This window comes from Macaca nemestrina, chromosome 8 (assembly GCF_043159975.1).
Source record: "Macaca nemestrina isolate mMacNem1 chromosome 8, mMacNem.hap1, whole genome shotgun sequence".
Lineage (NCBI taxonomy): Eukaryota > Metazoa > Chordata > Mammalia > Primates > Cercopithecidae > Macaca > Macaca nemestrina.
This window is the reverse complement of record NC_092132.1, coordinates 54,126,793-54,145,505: the sequence shown is the minus strand read 5'-3', so window position 1 is coordinate 54,145,505 and position 18,713 is coordinate 54,126,793. Positions and strand designations below refer to the sequence as shown.

The 18,713-nt window shown below is 36.9% G+C and overlaps 1 protein-coding gene and 1 pseudogene across 3 annotated transcripts in view; both read left to right on the top strand.

Annotated features, from left to right (window-relative positions):
* LOC105497273 (leucine rich repeat containing 69) overlaps window positions 1-15,775 on the top strand; it is a 130,493-nt gene extending 114,718 nt beyond the window's left edge. For both annotated transcript variants that reach the window (XM_024797731.2, XM_024797732.2), the window contains one exon: window positions 15,380-15,775. In XM_024797731.2, coding sequence (XP_024653499.1) covers window positions 15,380-15,490 — 111 coding nt within the window. In that variant the 3' untranslated portion in view covers window positions 15,491-15,775. The remainder of the gene's footprint in view (window positions 1-15,379) is intronic.
* On the top strand, window positions 1,952-7,671 carry LOC105497304 (nucleotide triphosphate diphosphatase NUDT15 pseudogene; annotated as a pseudogene). The gene is made up of 3 exons (XR_011606788.1): window positions 1,952-1,980; window positions 3,194-3,365; window positions 5,772-7,671. The product of XR_011606788.1 is annotated as a nucleotide triphosphate diphosphatase NUDT15 pseudogene (transcript).
* Window positions 15,776-18,713: the final 2,938 nt, after the last annotated feature.

Sequence of the window (18,713 nt, the reverse complement as noted above, 5' to 3'; positions counted from 1 at the left end):
AAAAGCGGAAGAATCTAATCAGAGAAATCATTCTCAACTCAGTTACATGTATATTGGGCCTTAGTGTAGTGGTTGCCTATAAAAGTTCTCTATGAATAAGAAACAGTGATTTAAGTTGTTCAGTTTTTCAATACCTCAATGCTCTTGCTATGGAAATGTCTTTGTCAAAGTTGAGTTGGTGTTTACATCAGAAAGTTTTGAAGTCTTCATGGAATTTAGCAAAATTTGTAGTAATCGATTTACTTGGTGTTGGTGTCTGTCTCTACCATTGAGTACTAAGCTCAAGGAATTCAAGAACCATTTTGGTTTTGTTCATCATTATAGAGAGAGAGCTTGGGACAATACCTGATAAATATTTTATTTCTACAGGATGATAAATCAGATCTAGATTTGAATACCAGTTCCTCCTTTAATTAGTTTGTCAACATATTACACCTCTATGTATCATAAGAAAAATCTGGCAAAGGTGCTGCTAAGGAGGGCTAATGTTAAGATTTTTAAAAGCCCAGAATCTAGAACTAACCAGGTAGGCAAAAAGAACATTAAAATAGTGGTTGAGCAGGAATTTGAAACTTAAAACCATCTGGACCTTAAATACAAAGAGAAAAGAGAGCTCATCGGTGGGAAAATGAGGATAGAAATGTATGTTGGTCCTCAAGATGGGAGTAAATATGTAATCTTGATCACATATGTAGCTATCTGTGAATCATTCACATTATCATCTGGAATGGATTGTTATATTCAAGAGACATTTAATGAGTACAGCATGTCAGATTACTTGGAAACAGTTTTCAAAACATCCTGCTTTCCACTGGCGATGTTCTGAACACCTTGGACAAGTTGCCATGTTTAATTGTGCTCTGACAGATTCCTCTCAAAACCATCTGATGTGCTGCTACTCTTATTTCATATCTCTCTTTCAGAAACTACAACCTAATACAAGCAACAGCAGCCAGAATTTATTTGGTACTGAGTGTGCGTCTGGTGCTCTGCTAAATATGTCACCTGGAATACCTCAATTAATGTCCAAAATAACTCCATGACACCTATAAGAAATCCCAGGAAATGAGAAATCAAGTAATTTTGCCAATTTCAGAAAGCTTCCAAGTAGAGGATATGGGCAGGGAACTCATACATGTTATTCCTTATCCTTAACCAGAAGATCTAGGCTATGTTTCCTATGCCTTTCCAACCTAGTTATTCCCCATTTACTTCAGCTGAACTTAAGACATTTATGTTAAAGATCCTTCTTCTGTCATCATTTATTTCTCCACTGAAACTTTTAAATTTTTTTCTAACTATGTGTTAGGCTATTTGCCAGGGCTGGGAATACAGAATGCTGACCCATGAGAAACTCACATGTTCCCAGGAGAAGTGGGATAATAAGGACTGGAATCTGACAAGTTAGGTTTGATGTCCAGCCCTACCACTTGCCACCTATGTCCTCTTACTTGCCTCTTCAAGGCTAAGCTTCCTCATCTGTCAAATGGCAATAGTAATAATACCCATCCCACAGAAATGTGGTTAGGGATCATGAGGTAATGCATAAACAGTGCAACGGAGGTAGCATATAGTAGGTGCTTAATAAGTATAATTTTTTATGTGTGTGTGTGTGTGTGTGCGCGTGTGTGTTTTGTAAACCAAGGCTTTCAAACAAGAAAGAGAGAATGATTGCATTCTTGTGATAAGTAGATGTGAAGCTGCACAGGATGCTGTGAGAAGAAGGCATCTCCAGTAAATGGGATTGTCCCTGGTTTAACCTTGGTGCCTACCACAGTGATTGTGTTTGGAGAATCCATAATAAATGTTAAGTTATTTTAAGAGGCATTTCTTAGAAATGTGCTTTGAAGGCTAGGGAGGCATTTAGAATAGATAAAGAACTAGTGGATAGGCATTTCAGGCTAGGCCATTGCCTGTGCAGAGGTAATATTGTGCAAATATAAATTGCACAATGAGTACAGGGAAGTCACGGAAGGTGAGGTATGAGAGATGAAGTTGGAGAGAACAGCAGTGTGAGGTTACAATGACTCTTGTGTGTGAAGTTTGAGCTTAATTTCAAAAGCTAGTGTATAAGTTGCTGGGGCTGCATAACAAAGTATCACAGACTGGGTGGCTTACACAACAGGAATTGATTTATTAACAATTCTGGAAGCTAGAAGTCTGAGAGCAAGGTGCCAGAAGGGGTTGGCTTCTCCTGCAGCCTCTCTTTTTGGCTTCTACATGGCTGGTTCCTTCCTGTGTCTTCACATAGTCTTCCTTTGATACATATCTGTGTCCAAATTTCCTCTTCTCATAAGGAAGTCAGTCATATTGGATTAGAGCTCACTTTACTTGACTTCATTTTTAACCTAAGTACCACTTTAAAGACCCTATCTCCAAATACAGTGACATTCGGAGACACTGGGGTTTAAGATATATGGATTTTTGGGTGACGCAGTTTAGCCCGTAACAGCTACTTAGAGTTGTTGAAGTAGGGGTTAGCAAAATGACATTTTTGCTTGACAAAGAGAGGTTAGACCTGGTGATGTGGATTTAAAGATTGTTTATATAAGTGTGACACTCAAAGCCCTGGGAATGAAGATTACCCACGGAGATCTACCCAGTAGGGTGAGAAGACCAGAAGGACAGAACCTTGGAGGACAATATTATTAAAAGGTGGCAAAAGCAGGAGTCAGCAAATGAGAATGAAAAGAAACAATCAGGGGCAGAAAGGCAAAACACGGAGAGTGGCACGAATTCTTCAGCCATAAAACACAGATGCGCAATAAACAGGGCTTTCTTGCTTTTTCTTCTGCTGAACATAGCTTTTATTTGGGTCCCCATTCTACTGGAAAATTTACCTCGTTAATTCAAGGCTTATGTGGTAATTTTAGGATTTCCTAACTCATTTCAGGTTTTATCTTGATCACTTAGAATTTCCTTCCCCTCCGTTCTCCCTATATTATCTAATTCTTGGAGTTTTTAAGTAGTGTCATGGTATTAGTAGGTAGGAGCCATATGTCCTGCCAATGTCCTGTTTCATGTTGGCATCCTCTGGGTGTATGATCTTCCTATCTAGATCGAAGCTCCATGGTGGTTTCTACTTCCCATTGGTCATGCTTCTTCTTCCACGTACCCTGTGTCTTCTTGTTCTGATGTTGAAGTCCCTTTTGTTTGCTGCTTCTCTTTCAACCACTTCTACACTATTCTCTAGGTGTAAGAAAATTTTGGCTGCTCTCTTACTCTATTATGGGCTCAAGAATGAGCTGACTGATGCCAAGTTGACAGATCCAGGGCTGAGGAGAAGAAATAGCACTGAAAAATTAAAAGAGGAAGGTGGTGTCCTTTGTGTCATTAAGTGGAAGGGCTGGAAGCAGGTTGCATTGGTAAAAAGCCTGATGGGGCCAGGCGTGGTGCCTCATGCCTGTAATCCCAGCACTTTGGGAGGCTGAGGCGGGTGGATCACCTGAGGTCAGGAATTCAAGACCAGCCTGGCCAACATGGTGAAACCTCATCTCTACTAAAAACACAAAAAATTTAGCCAGGCATGGTGGTGGGCACCTGTAATCCCATCTACTTGGGAGACTGAGGAGGTGGGAGAATCACTTGAACCCAGGAGGCAGAGGTTGTAATGAGCCGAGATCATGCCATTGCACTTGCACTGCAGCCTGGGCAACAAGAGTGAAACTATGTCTAAAAAAAAAAAAAAAAAAAAAGCCTGGTAAGAATACAGAAGTGAAACCAGCAAGTCTTGACTAATCTCCAAGAAATGTAGCTGTAATAGGTAGGAGTGCTATAGAATATTCTTTGGAGGGTGATGAAGGCTTGAAGAAAGATTTTGAAAATGGGAAGATATGTGCATGATTGTAGGCTGTGGAAAGAGCTAGTAAGGAGGATGTAATATTAGTCTGTCTTGTACACCAATTCAGGAAAAGTTTAATGCTGTGATTAGGTACTGCTACTTTAAAAAATTAATATAATTTTCAATAGAATGTTACTGCGTGATGAGCCTTATCTATTCCATCATCTTAAGGGAATGAGTAAACCAAGAAGAGGAGATATGAAAGGTTTTAAACAACTAGAAGATGGGTAATGGTAGTGGTTTTCCACTTACAAAATGCTTTTTCCATATTTTTTTCTTTGAACATCTTTATTGAGTTCGTACTATATGCAAGGTACTGTGCTAAGCTTTCTGGATCCAAAGATGAATAAGATGCAGTTCATGGTATTGAGGAAATCACAGACTATTAAAATGTAACGTTAGAAGCCTTATCATAGCCGGGCGCGGTGGCTCACGCCTGTAATCCCAGCACTTTGGGAGGCCGAGGCGGGCGGATCACAAGGTCAGGAGATGGAGACCACGGTGAAACCCCGTCTCTACTAAAAATACAAAAAATTAGCCGGGCGCGGTTGTGGGCGCCTGTAGTCCCAGCTACTCGGGAGGCTGAGGCAGGAGAATGGCGTGAACCCGGGAGGCGGAGCTTGCAGTGAGCCGAGATCGCGCCACTGCACTCCAGCCTGGGCGACAGAGCGAGACTCCGTCTCAAAAAAAAAAAAAAAAAAAAAAAAAAAAAAAAAAAAAAAAAGAAGCCTTATCATAAAGCATTATATACCCATGCTATAGAGTCACAGACAGAACAAACAATTACTTTGGTGGAGGCTTAGAGGTAACTTTCCTCATGGGATGACATTTAAGTAATAGAGTTTCTGGTCCTCATATTAACTTTGTGACTTGGTTTTCATTGTCTTTATTCACAGTTGAGGTAACTAAGACTAAGCAAAGTTAAGTAGTTTGTTCACAAATTTCAAATCTATCAAATAATAGAATTAGGACTTTAGCTTACCTGACACCTCCTGATACTACCTTCTGTCTCTTTTTCCTGCACGAGAACATGCACATTTTCATTTTGAATCATAAGAGAAAGTGCAAATAAATTTATTGATTGATGATGATACCATTACTCCCAATAGCTACCTTTGTATGTTTGAAACACTGTCATGTGAAAGAGAGATGAGGCTTTTCTTCTGCTGACTTGCAGAGTAGAAAATAGAACCACTGGCCATTCAGGTCAGATAGATAGAACTTTCTTACAGGATTTTAAACACAGACATGCACACACAGAGACACACACAGACATACACACACACACACAGGTTAACATCAATCATCACTGAGGAAACAACAAACTTGGAAGCAAGAGTAGGAAAATAAGGAGAATTGATATCTATATAATTTCACTTTAAAAATTAAAAGAGAATACATTTTTATAAATTAAATATGTCTGAGGGCATTATAAAAACATCAACATAATGGCATAAGAATATAGCATGAATTAAAAACATAATGGTTAAAAGAAAAACCCATTAGCTAGGATCTACACCCTTTGAATGTCCTAGCATATGGCAGAAAATGTTCAAATACTGAAAAAAGACAATTTCAGATTGAAAAAGCACTTTGAGTGCCAAGCACAACAAACAAGAACAAATCCATACATAGACACATTTTAGTAAAACTATATACCACCAAAGTTTAACTATTAAGAGCTAAAGATGAAATGTTAAGAAAAGATAGATCACTTACAAAGAAGCAGCAATGAACTGACATCAGATTTCTCACTGACACTAATAGATGCCAGAAAAAACAATGGCATACTATTTTCAAGCACTAAGGGAAAATAACTCAAAACGTAGACTTACACATGTAGATATATTGATAGGCAGAAGGCATGGGAGTGTCAGAAAATCATAACAAGAAAAAACTTTTAAAGGAAAATAGTTTTGCTTTGTAAAAGCCATTGATTTTAGACAGTGCAGAGCCACGGGGGCCGCGGCCCAGAGTCAGAGTTGGAGTGGTGGTGACCAGCTGCAAGCATCCGTGTTGCATCCTCCTGGGGAAGAGGAAAGGCTCGGTTGGAGCCAGCAGTTTCCAACTCCCTGGAGGTCATTTGGAGTTTGGTGAGACCTGGGAAGAATGTGCCCAAAGGGAAATCTGGGAAGAAACAGCTTTTCACCTGAAAAATGTTCACTTTGCCTCAGTTGTGAATTCTTTCATTGAGAAGGAGAATTACCATTACGTTACTGTATTAATGAAAGAAGTGGATGTGACTCATGATTCAGAACCAAAGAATGTAGAACCTGAAAAAAATGAAAGTTGGGAGTGGGTTCCTTGGGAAGAATTTCCTCCTCTGGACCAGCTTTTCTGGGGACTGTGTTGTTTAAAAGAACAATGCTATGATCCATTTAAAGAAGATCTGAACCATCTGGTGGGATACAAAGGAAATCATCTCTAGGTGGCCGAGAAGATTTCTTGGTTTTCTTTAAAAACACAAGAATAAGGTCTGGTTAGGGAATGAAAAATGTCTACATTTCAGAACAACTCCATTTTATCTAAAAAAGATCTTATGATTGCCAATTTATTTGCAATCTCTTAATGTATCCACCACCCTTTCAGCCAGTACTTGAGAAATTTTTTCTGAAATATGTCATTGAATTGTATTCCAGACACAGCATATATGATATATACTGATATTATGGGTAATCTGCTTTCCATATTTACCTATGATATTTACTGTACAGTTTGTCATTACTAGCTTGCATGGAGTAGGATGCAGTCGAATTTGCGTTAGTGTTTCTGTTCAAATAGAGACCTGAATTCAAATATTGTAGTTTAGGTTCAAACACAGTATGCCTGTTGCAAAATTTACCAAATTTGTTGATTACCTCTTTTATTAAAGAAATGTTGGGGAGAGGGTAATAAATATATTGTGACAATCTTTGCAACTTACAGGGAATAGGACAGGTCATTAGGGTGTATTTCCCAGGTTTCCAATTGAGAACCTAAACCAAGAGAAGTGAGACAAACCATCTAATGTCTGTATCCTCCTATTAACAGGCTGTGTGATGTTGAGTTTCTCACTTACTCTCTCTGAGGTCCAGGGTCCTTATACGTAAAATGAAGAGATTCGTCTAGAGCATTGGTTCTCAAAGTGTGGTCGGGGGTCCTCAAGAGCCTTTCAAGGGTATTCTAGGTCAAAGCTGTTTTTATAACATTTAGACATCATTTCATCATTTATAGTTTTTCCTTTTTTTTATTTGAGAAGTAGTCTTGCTCTGTTGCAGTGGCACGATCTCAGTTCATTGCAGCCTCCGTCTCCTGGGTTCAAGCAATTCTCCTACCTCAGCTTCCTGAGTAGCTGGGATTACAGGCACCCACTACCACACCTGGCCAATTTTTGTATTTGTAGTGGAGACGGGGTTTCACCATGTTGGCCAGGCTGGTCTGGAACTCTGGAGCTCAAGTGATCTGCCCACCTCAGCCTCCCAAAATGCTTACAGGTGTGAGCCACCACGCCTGGCCATCATTTATCTTTTTCACTCATTTTTTTCATGAGTGTGCAGAGGAGTTTTTGAGAGGCTATCTGGTGTGATATTGTAAAAGACTGAATGCAAAAGCAGATATGAGAATCCAGCTTTCGTCTGTCATCAGACATTGAAGAGATTTGGAAAAATGTAAAGCAGCAGTACTCTTCTCACTAATGATTTTTGTTGTTGGTGGTTAGAAAAATGGTTATTTTTTAGTGGGTTTTAATATGTGAAAAAAATAAAAATAGCTATTTGTCAAAAATGTTATTTATGTGTTTATACATAATGGGTTTTTGTTACTTGTAAATGATTAATAAAAATTTTAAGAAAAAAACATTGATTCTAGCCTTATAAAAATCATTAAACTAATAATATTTAGTAAGTATATGATACTAAAAAAGTATGTGACAATGGAATTAGAATAAATGTGTACAGCTTGTTAATCATGCTAAATAAATTTAAGGATGCTTAACATATTTAAAAATCGATAAAGAAAATTGAGACTTAAATATATATTACTAGATATTAGCAATTAAAAAAAAATTAAATGCCATTTTTAAGTTCCATGTTTCCAGAGTTGAAACAGAGTGAAAACATGCACAGAATACTTGGGGATGATAATCAGATTAACCACACTGGTAAACAATTGCTTTTATATATCTCTAGATTTTTATGTTAAGTAGACAGCAATTATACAAAAAAAAAATAGTTTGCCTGGAAGCCTTTCTTTCTGTTAAAAATTTTTTAATTTGTTAATTATCTCTTCAGAAACTAAACTTAGAGACTGCTGACCTTTATAGCAAATGCTTTATCAGGAAGGGAGAACATATTTGATAATGCCAACGTCTGGTTGCCCCTGTTGTGCTTTACCCAATGTTCTGCTTCTTACGGGGTTTACACTCAAAGGAGGGAGACACTGGATGATAAATGGGTCTTTATTCTCAACATAAAACACAGAACAACCAAATATCAAATTGTAATTGCTTCTATTCAGGTGAATGTAAAATTATGTCATGCTTGCTTTATGAAATAATGAGATGAGGATTGGAAAATAGTCAAACAATTTTATTCAGTCTCAAATATCAACCTTGATCATAGTTTCTCCAGATGCCTTTGTCTTTTTCTAAATGCTATAGTTCTGCCATCAAAGTTGAGTTAGTCCTTAGCAATTACAAAATGACCAATAATTTCAAGGTAGTTGATATTTCAATATTAGCTACTAATGATATAAATCTTTGAAATAGCAACAAAAAATTATCCTTTTTAATTAGTACTAACTTTGCCCGTATTTGAACAATGACTTAGACGTAACCTAAATAGTCTCATAAAATTCTTTCCAGACACTTGAGTGATCCTGTACCCAAGACATGCATTTAATAGTTTTCATTTCTTATAGTCTCGTTAGTTGAACTTATCATTTCCCCAGATTCCTTTAAAGTTGAATAATTTAGGGAGGGAATGGTTTGGAACATGAACTCTCAACCCTGTGTTAAATGATGTAATGTAATTAAAACTACCCTCAAAAGAGATTAGACTGAGTAGGTCTCCCTATACATGAGCAAAAAACGTTCATCTACTTTATGAAAATAAATGAAAATTTGTAACTTTAATTCCTTTTTTTATGACAAGCTGCCAGTAATGAAACATAGGATTACATTTAATAATTTTACTCATTACTTACAAAGTAAAATCTTACTTTGCAGTAAAAGGTTATTACTGTTAAGATACCACTGACATTCATTTATGAAACTGATCATTTCAACCAGTCAGCTGTGAAAATGAATGTAGGTTTTAAAACATTTATGCCATGGTTGGTCAAGTTAACATACATTAGGTACTAAGAGGATCAAAAAGCATTACATTTCTAATTCTAAACAGCCATGAAAGTCATAAGTATTTATTGTCTAGAAAAATTAAAATGGATATATATTTCTTATTGTTTTATTCCAAAAATAGCAAAATAATTAGAGCATAAATGAGCTCATACACTGTGTCTTGATTACTTTTACTCCTATGAGAACTCCTCAAATACTCTTACCCTTTCAGAGAACTATCTCTTTTGTTCTTAAACTGCTGGATAGAGTCACAGTAGTATTCTGTATCTACAATTTTCTTTCTTCTAAATAATCTTAAATTGTATTCAGCTTTAGTTTAGTTTTCTGAAGCTGTATATCATCAAAATGTTGAACATTCCTTGTGAAATTCAGAGGATATTGATTATGCAGAGGGTGCTGTGGGAGAGCAGGACCACTGTGTCGGGGAGGGAATGCTGCTTAGCTGGCTGGCTGGCTGGAACATGACGGGATTTTCTTTGTGGTTTCTGTTCTTATCACAGTCCAAATGGCCCTGAGGGTGGAATGACCATATAATGTATCATCTAAGCCAAGATGCTTTTGAGAGTAAAAGTGGATTTTATTAATAGCTGGAAAAACAACAGGAAACAGGACTGTCCTTGGCAAATCCCAATGTATGGCTACCCTTGCTAAATGGAGTAGTTAACTTCAGAGCAGTGCTCATGTCACTTATCACCGTGGCATGGCAGTGACAAATTATATTTAGTCATTCCATAAATTTTTGAGGGCCTGCTTTAAACAAGGAACTGAATGCTAAGTACAATGCAAATAAGTAGGGGACCTAGTCTGTCCCAAATGGTTTAAAATCTGAATTTAAATGCTAAAGATGTAAAAGATATTAGCAATAAAATCTAGATGTTAAATGAGTGATAGAGACCAATTACTTTAGGATTCAAAGCGGAAGATGAGTTCACTGTAGGTTGTCTGGTCTGGGAAGAGCCCAGAAAGACGCTGGGACTTGTATATAGCCTTGAAATAGGTGGAATTCAGATACATGGAGAAGACAGCAAAGAGGACATTTTAGGGGAAGAGAATGGTAGGGAGGAGAATAAATCATGTTCATAGGGCAGTGAATCAGTTTGGTTGGTTTGTGGATAGGAGTGGCCGGAGGAGACATTATTAAAAAATTGAGGTCACATGCCATGAACCTATCAAAGGATTAGACTAAGTAAGGGGTTTAAACTTGATCTTGATTGAAAATGAAACCCTACTGAACATGTGGGGGAAAGCTGGTGATAAAGGTGTGTTTTAGAAAGAGTCACTTGGCAATAGTGTGCTGGCTTAATTGAAGTTTGAAGAGAAGAGAAGCTGAAGATAAGAGGCCAGTTAGAGTGGTTGCCTACTGTGGGTGTAAGGTGTGATGGTGGAAATGCAAGGAAGGAAAGTATCATAAGGAAGGAAGGACAATATAAATCGTTGATTGATTGAGCATGGGAAACCTCTGAGGGGTATGAAGGAGAAAGAGGAGTCCAGAAGGGAGCTGGTTTGGAAGGCAAGACCCAAAGTTTTATCTTAGACATGTTGAGTTTCAAGTGATGCCTGGATAATTCAAGTGAATATGTTTAACCCTTAGTTGGAGACAGATTGGCATAGAAAAGAAATGTGCTTCTTCAGTATGTTATTTGAAAACATGTGCACTTTCCAACAACTGTTCGTTCTTCTAAACCATTCTGTAGTTGCTATTAAACTATAATAGAAATCCTCATTAATGAAAAAGCCTGGGAATCATACAGTGACTAACACTAATCTATAATTTAGTGAACTTAGATTCTAATCTTGTCTCTATGTTGAAATATGAGGCCTAAGGTAAACCATCTACCTTCTTACTATATCAGGACTAATTTCCTTACTTGGACAATGAAGGGGTTAGACCAGTCTCTTCCAGCATGAAAATGTCTTGATTCCATAAGCAGGGAGGGCTGCCATTGTTATGCTTTTCAGGTCCTGCTAATTTGGAACATGATAACAGTATTAGTTTTCCATTGAAGCTGTTAACAAATTCCCCAAAACTTGGTGACTTGGCAGAAATGTATATATATATATTTTTACAGTCAAGTAGATCAGAAATTAAACATGGGTCTCACTGGGCAAAAATCAAGATTTTGCAGACTGGGTTTCCATCTGGAGGCTCCTGGGGAGAACCATTTTCTGGCCCTTGACAGCTTCTAGAGGCCCCCCATATCCCTTGGCTCATGGTTCCTTTCTTCCATCTTCAAAGTCAGTATTGGCAGATCTGGGCCTTCTCATATCACCTCACTTGGACCTTCTCTTCTGTCTCTGTCTTCCACTTTAACAACTCTTGTGATTACATGGGGCCCACCTGGATAGTCCAGGATAACTTTCTTACCTCAAGGTCCTTAATTTAACCCAACCTGCAATGTCCCTATTGCTATGTGAGATGACATGCATATTCATGGATTTTAGGAATTAGGATGTGGACATCTTTGGAGGGGACATTATTTTGCCTACCGAGATACCTTTTCCTGAGAAAACAGGAAACCATGTTACGCTATTTTTCTATTCCTTGTGCTTCATATAATATTGAAATCTTATCCAAACTTTTTACTGTGCCATATAAATATATATTGCAATATTTTTAATTTCTCAAAGTTTAAAATACGGCAGTGATGGTTACCAATTACGTTGAATGATTTTTAAAAATTTCTCAATTCTACCACTCAACAAACATAAAACTTAGAAAAGAGTGATATTTGAATTTAAAGTGGAAAACTGCTTTTTAAAAAATATGTAGAGAATATAATCATGTGTTTGTTTGCTTTAGAAAATAATGCAAATATTAATGAGTGAAAAAGTAAACTGTATTATAGCATTTCACTTTTTGAAGCTTTTTGCTAGAATGATATTTTTTTCAAAATAAAAGCATATATAATCACAGACCAACTCCTTTTCCTGTTCACTGACCTTGACTTGACAGAAAGGATATTTCATTGAGTGTTTTGATTTCTATCTATAAACAATGACAAAAGCAGTATTTGTCTTTGACAAAATCATGAGTTTTTGTTAATTGAGGTTTGTGAAGAGAGGTCTTCTATAACAGAGAGTGTCTTTATTCCTTTGTAACATGCTCATTTCAAATGGACATATGTCGTACCAGTAGATACAGTTGCAATGATGCCACAAATAGAAATACAAATTTAAAAGGGCAGCAAGTGGTAAAGTGGTACGAGAATTTCATGTCATGCAAACATTACTAGAGATTATTAATCTAGATTGGAAAAGTATAATACCGAGGAATTATGCTGAGTTGTTTTTCTCAGTTAAGTTTCTAGAAAACAATTCATAGCCCTGAAAAATATTGTATAAGAAATAGAAATTATTAAGTTAGAGAATAATCAACTTCAAAGTTTCATGTTCACTATACAACTAACAATGGGCCTTTCGTTAAAAATCTCAATCTAATCTAAAATCTCAATCTCAATCTAAAAATCTCACCAAAATATTCATTTTATTCTAATTAACTAAACAATGTTTCCCCCAAGAAGGGGAAAGAGGGACACAGACACTTTGCATTCCTGCTTGCAATAAGAGCCAACCTAAACTCTGCCCATGCAATGTCTTAATGACATGAGGGAAATGGCTAAAACCACACTGGAAATAGAAAATGCCTTTAATACTTTCTATTATAAACTTTTCACCTCATGAAGAAACTGGACAAAGCAAATCAGATGTCTCACTTGTTTCCTTAGTTTATATTTGTTTCTTTCTCTAACTTCCTCCTGTTGGTTCCTGGCTCTATTTTTTGTTCGGGTTTCTTAAATAGGAGCTGAGGAAAATGTATGTAGCACAGTTTATTTTCCATAGTTCTTTAATTCTGGCTGAGATATGTTACAGAAGTAGGCAGGATGAACTGGTTGGGTGAGATGGTTGTCTAGTATATGGAAAAGGAAAAGACCGTATTTAGTCTCTGTCTTTTGTCATTTGTTCTCCAACCACAATTTCATCACTTAATCATTATCATTATAATCTAGTTAGGGAATCAATATTATATCTTATAGAGTAGATTTGAAATATTATATGTGTCTGTCATTCAAAAATACTTATGAAATCTTTTTACTTCTTGACTAATGTATTGTTGATATTCCATGATTTAACATTTTATGGTCTATTTATAGTTTATACTGTATTGTTTCTCCAATACAATGTGCACATTCTCGAATTTATGCTCTCATAGTTCACCCTTCCTGAAATGTCCTTTTGGTTTCTCCCCAGGCAGATACATTCTAGTCAACTTTCAAAATCCAGCTCACCTTTTTCTTATATTGTGAAATCTTGCTTAATATGCAGCCTATGGTATCTCCTTTCTCTGCATTCATGTAGAACCTATCTTTGGACTGAGCCATATGTTTCTATTTGTGTGTGTGTGTGTGTGTGTCTGTGTGTGTGTGTGTATGATTATTGTCTTTCCAACTAGATGCTAAGATTCCAACTAGATGCTAAGAGGCAGGGATTGTTTGCGTATATCTTTGTAGCCTGACACTTTGCCTAATGTTGTGCAGATTTTAGGTAGATAATAATTTGTCAGGACTCTTGGTTGCAAGTTAAAGAAACCCAACTCATACGCCAACTTAAGCAGTGAACAAGGTCCAGGGATGAATCTAGTTGAAGATTTTGTCATGTCTAAATTAGTTTTCCAAATTTATCAATGGGAATCTGTCCTTTATTTATTATCTCTGCATTTCTTTGTTTTGGCTTTGTTTTCCAGTAGCAGCTGCCTAAATTGTGTCTTTTGGGAGTAAAGGGAGAGCTTCCTTCTCTCAATAGATGCAGAGAAAGTCCTGGGGCTGATGTTCATTGGCTTCCTTGGACTGTCTTGCATTATGTGCTTACCCGAGAATAATCACCATTGTCAGAGGGAAGCAATTGAGTCATTGCCTGGGCCTGAGTTGCTTGGTCATATATTGAGCCAGGGAGTGAGAAAAGTTGCTCTCTCACTCCCCCAGCATATACACTGAGATTGGAGGAGTGGTAGTTGCCCAAAGGAAAAACAGGACTTTTGTGCCAGTACAATGGAAAATGGATCCCAGACAGGAAAAACCAAGACATCCACTGAGGAGTTCAGTACCTGTTTGCTGATTGATGAATTAATATCTTTGTAGGAAAGAAGTCAGGTTTGTAGATATTCTGTACCATTTTTCACCTTCATCCAAAATATTTTACGGTTAGGATAGTGCTGTGTATCCTCTAAGTGCTTCACAGCCACTGTTGGAGATGGGTGTGAAGGGGATATGACTTATGACTTTGGCTCCCTGCTGATATATCACCAGGGTTAAAAGGCTGTTACTGTCTCAAGGGTGGATTAGTAACTGTGCTTACCTGTTTGAACCTTTCAATAGGATCTAAGAGTTCTTTTGTGGAAGAGTGAACAGAACAGCCATCAAATTTCTCATTGTGGGTTGTGATGGTATTGGCCAAATGGTTTCATGGTAAAACTAAGTAGCATTATCAACCAATTAAATATTTCCTAGTTACCAGTTGTGGGAGTCTTTTGGATTCTCTCACTGAGAGCTGTGTTGATTTCAGAAGATGATTATAAAACATAGAAATGGTAAGCTTTTGAGGTTACCATTATTTCAAACATAAATGGTCAATATATGTACACTAAATTGGCTAACAGGGTTTTGACTGCTTATTTTGTACACTAAGAAGTAAGATTAGAAATATTTGAAGTACAAAAATTTAATTCATGTATTAGGCAAGTTGCTTGAGACCTAGCCAGTGAAGATCTTAATGAATAGTGCAGACAGTGAACAAAGAATTTTAGGAAGATTAATTTCCATGGGAACTACATGCTGGGCAGGTAAAACCAAGATGCCCATTAGGAAGTTCAGTAAATATTTGCTGATTGATCAATTTAATACCCCGAAGGACAAAAGTCAGGTTCGTGTAGATTCTATATCATTTTTTCACCTTCATTTCAAACACTTTATGGTTAGACTACATAATGATATGTTTGAATAAAAGCACACATGATCTTTCATCATTTGGATTTTGTTTAGCATTTGAGTATGACTTTCTTAGCTAGTTAAGTTTGCGTTTTTATGTGTGAGAAAAGAGCAAATCAAGCATAAATAGAATAGTGCGTCCTTTAGAAATCAATGTTCTGAAACCTCTGAGAAAGCAAATATTTATTTTAATGAAAAATATTTTTAATCTTTACTTTTTAGGACTGGAAGATAAGCAAGAATCTGCAGCTGGTGCCTCTCCGAGTGTTAATTTGTTCTTACAAATGTTTTACTCAACGTGACCCTAACCTTTTTGGAATTGCTCAGGTTTAGAACAGGTGAGGTGCTCCTTCATAGCCTCACTCAACTTGCCCTGTCAGCTCTGCATACACAGATTATGCCCTACTTAGGATACTATGCTGTGCCTGTTCTCTTTGTCAACATATTAAATAAAGGAAGAAAAATAATTCCATTATGATGTTCCCAATCTAAGCACTACAATCTGCCTTTAGCTTGCTTAGATTCTAGGTGTGCTTTTTTTGGCTTAAAAAAAGTAAAAAAAAAAAAAAAAAAAAAAAAAAAAAAAATTGAAAAATAAAGATTTGTGTGGCAAGTGAGTTATTTTTTTCCTGCTACTTTATGATTACCACTCCTCTTTTTCTAGGTGAGTATTAAGAGACTTTGATGGGGAAAAGTATTTATTTTATGAATGTTTTGCAATTGAAAAGGAATCACTGTTTTGTGCTAGATAGTCATATTACATTTGTGTGATTTCATTTGAAGCACTAATATCTATTGATCTTCACACAAAAAATGAGTAGAGCCTGGAAACTCTGGTTTGGTAACCTGTAATATCACTTTGTGACTGTTTTTAATTTTTTTTCTCTTTTTAAAAAAATTTTACATGACAAACTGCCGAGGCAGTAGTGCAGAAATGAGAATTTTGCTCATTTTCTTTGAAGGACAACAGAAAAGTAGAAAAATACGTTTTGAAAATATGTGGTATGCTTTGCACAGACCAGTGGTTCTTGGAAGTGTGTTCTATTCAGCACCATCCACATCAGTTGAGAACGTGTTAGAAATACAAATTATCTGGCTCCATTCCAGAACCACTGAATTAGAAACTTGGGGAGTGTGGCCCAGCAATTGCTATTTTAACAAACCCTCCACGTGATCTCTTTGCATGCTCTAGTGTAAGAACCACAGGATAGACTTAGATAAAGCTGCTGCATGTTCAGAAAAGTGAGAAATGTCATTATAATTTTATATTTAAACCCCACCAGAAATCTATTTCTTCTTGTCACTACCTATGGCCCTTCTGGTAGAAAGCTGAGTGGAGTCTCTCATCTTCCAGGTAGTTATTATCAGGTTACCTTCCTAGCAAGGCCTTTTATGAGTTTAATTCAGGTTCTTTATGCATCAGAGTTGCCTCTAGCATAACTGAGAAATGAAATCAATGGAGCACAACAAAGAGATCCTCAAACCAGAGAGCAGAGTTCAGGCCCCACTGAGACAGAGGTAGGGCCTCAAGGTAACTTTCTAAAGGCTCCATTAACCAAGAATGCAGCTTAAACAAAAATAAAAAACCAAGTACAAATGAAAGACATAGGAGCTCATCAAAAATGCATTACAGAGGTAAAGTCTGCATGCTTATGTTGAGGGAAAATTGCTCAGTAAATTGATTTTGATTAGGGAAATAATTTCTTATAACCTAAGCTGTTGAAAAAGTGTTTTTGTTTTTTTTCTTTATTTCTTCTAAAAAAAAAAAAACTGGGATACATATGCAAAACATGCAGGTTTGTTACATAGGTATATGTGTGCCATGGTGGTTTGCTGCCCCTATTGACCCATCCTCTAAGTTTCCTCCCCTCATCCTCTACCCTCAAACAGGTCCTGGTATATAATGTTCCCCTCTCTGTGTCCATGTGTTCTCAACGTTCAACTCCCACTTATGAGTGAGAACATGTGGTGTTTGGTTTTCTGTTCCTGTGTTAGTTTGTTGAGGATGATGGCTTCCAGCTTCATACAAGTCCCTACAAAGGACATGATCTCATTCATTTTTTATGACTGCATAGTATTCCATGATGTATATCTACCACATTTTCTTTACCCAGTCTAGCATTGATGGGCATTTTGGTTGGTTCCATGTCTTTGCTATTGTAAATAGTGCTGCAATAAACATACATGTGCATGTGTCTTTATAGTAGAATGATTTATAATCTTTTGGGTGTATACCTAGTAATGGGATTGCTGGGTCAAATGGTATTTCTGGTTCTAGATCCTTGAGGAATCGCCACACTGTCTTCCAGAAAGGTTCAACTAATTTACACTCCCACCAACAGTGGAACACTCACCAACAGTGTAAAAGCATTCCTATTTCTCCACAGCCTCACCAGCATCTATTGTTTCCTGACTTTTTAATAATCACCATTCTAAGTGGAGTGAGATGATATCATTGTGGTTTTGATTTGCATTTCTCTGATGATCAGTGATGTTGAGCTTTTCTTCATATGTTTGTTGTCCACATAAATGTCTTCTTTTGAGAAGCATCTGTTCATATCCTTTGCCCACTTTTTGATGGGGTTGTTGGTCTTTTTTTTGTGAATTTGTTTAAGTTCCTTGTAAATTCTGGATATTATACCTTTGTCAGATGGGTCGATTGCAAAATATTTTGTTCCCATTCTGTAGGTTGCCTGTTCACTCTGATAATAGTTTCCTTTGCTGTGCTTCTAGAAGCTCTTTAGTTTAATTAGATCCCATTTGTCAATATTGCCTTTTGTTGCAATAGCTTATACCATTTTGTCATGAAGTCTTTGCCCATACCTGCGTCCTGAATGGTATGACCTAGGCTTTCTTCTAGGGTTTTTATGGTTTTAGGTCTTACATTAAGTCTTTAATCTATTTTGAGTTAATTTTTGTATAAGGTGTAAGGAAGTGGTCCAGTTTCAGTGTTCTGCATATGGCTAGCCAGTTTTCCCAGAACAATTTACTTGAATAGGAGATCTTGCCCCATTGCTTGTTTTTTTTCAGGTTTGTCGAAGATCAGATGGTTGTAGATGTGTGGCATTATTTCTGAGGTCTCTGTTCTGCTCCATTGGTCGGTCTGTCTGTTTTGGCACCAGTACGATGCTGTTTTGATTACTGTAGCCTTGTAGTATAGTTTGAAGTCAGGTAGCATGATGCCTGCAGCTTTGTTCTTTTTGCTTAGGATTGTCTTGGCTGTACAGGGTCTTCTGTGATTCCATATGCAATTTAAAAGTGTTTTTTTTTAATTCTGTAAAGAATGTCAGTAGTAGTTTGATGGGAATAGCATCAAATCTATAAATTACTTTGGGCAGTGTGGCCATTTTCATGATATTGACTCTTCCTATTCCTGAGGATGGGATGTTTTCCCATTTGTTTGTGTCCTCTCTTAGTTCCTTGAGCAGTGGTTTGTAGTTCTCCTTGAAGAGGGCTTTCATGTCCCTTGTAAATTGTATTCCGAGATATTTTATCTTCTTTGTAGCAATTGTGAATGGGAGTTCACTCATGATTTGGTTCTCTGCTTGTGTATTAT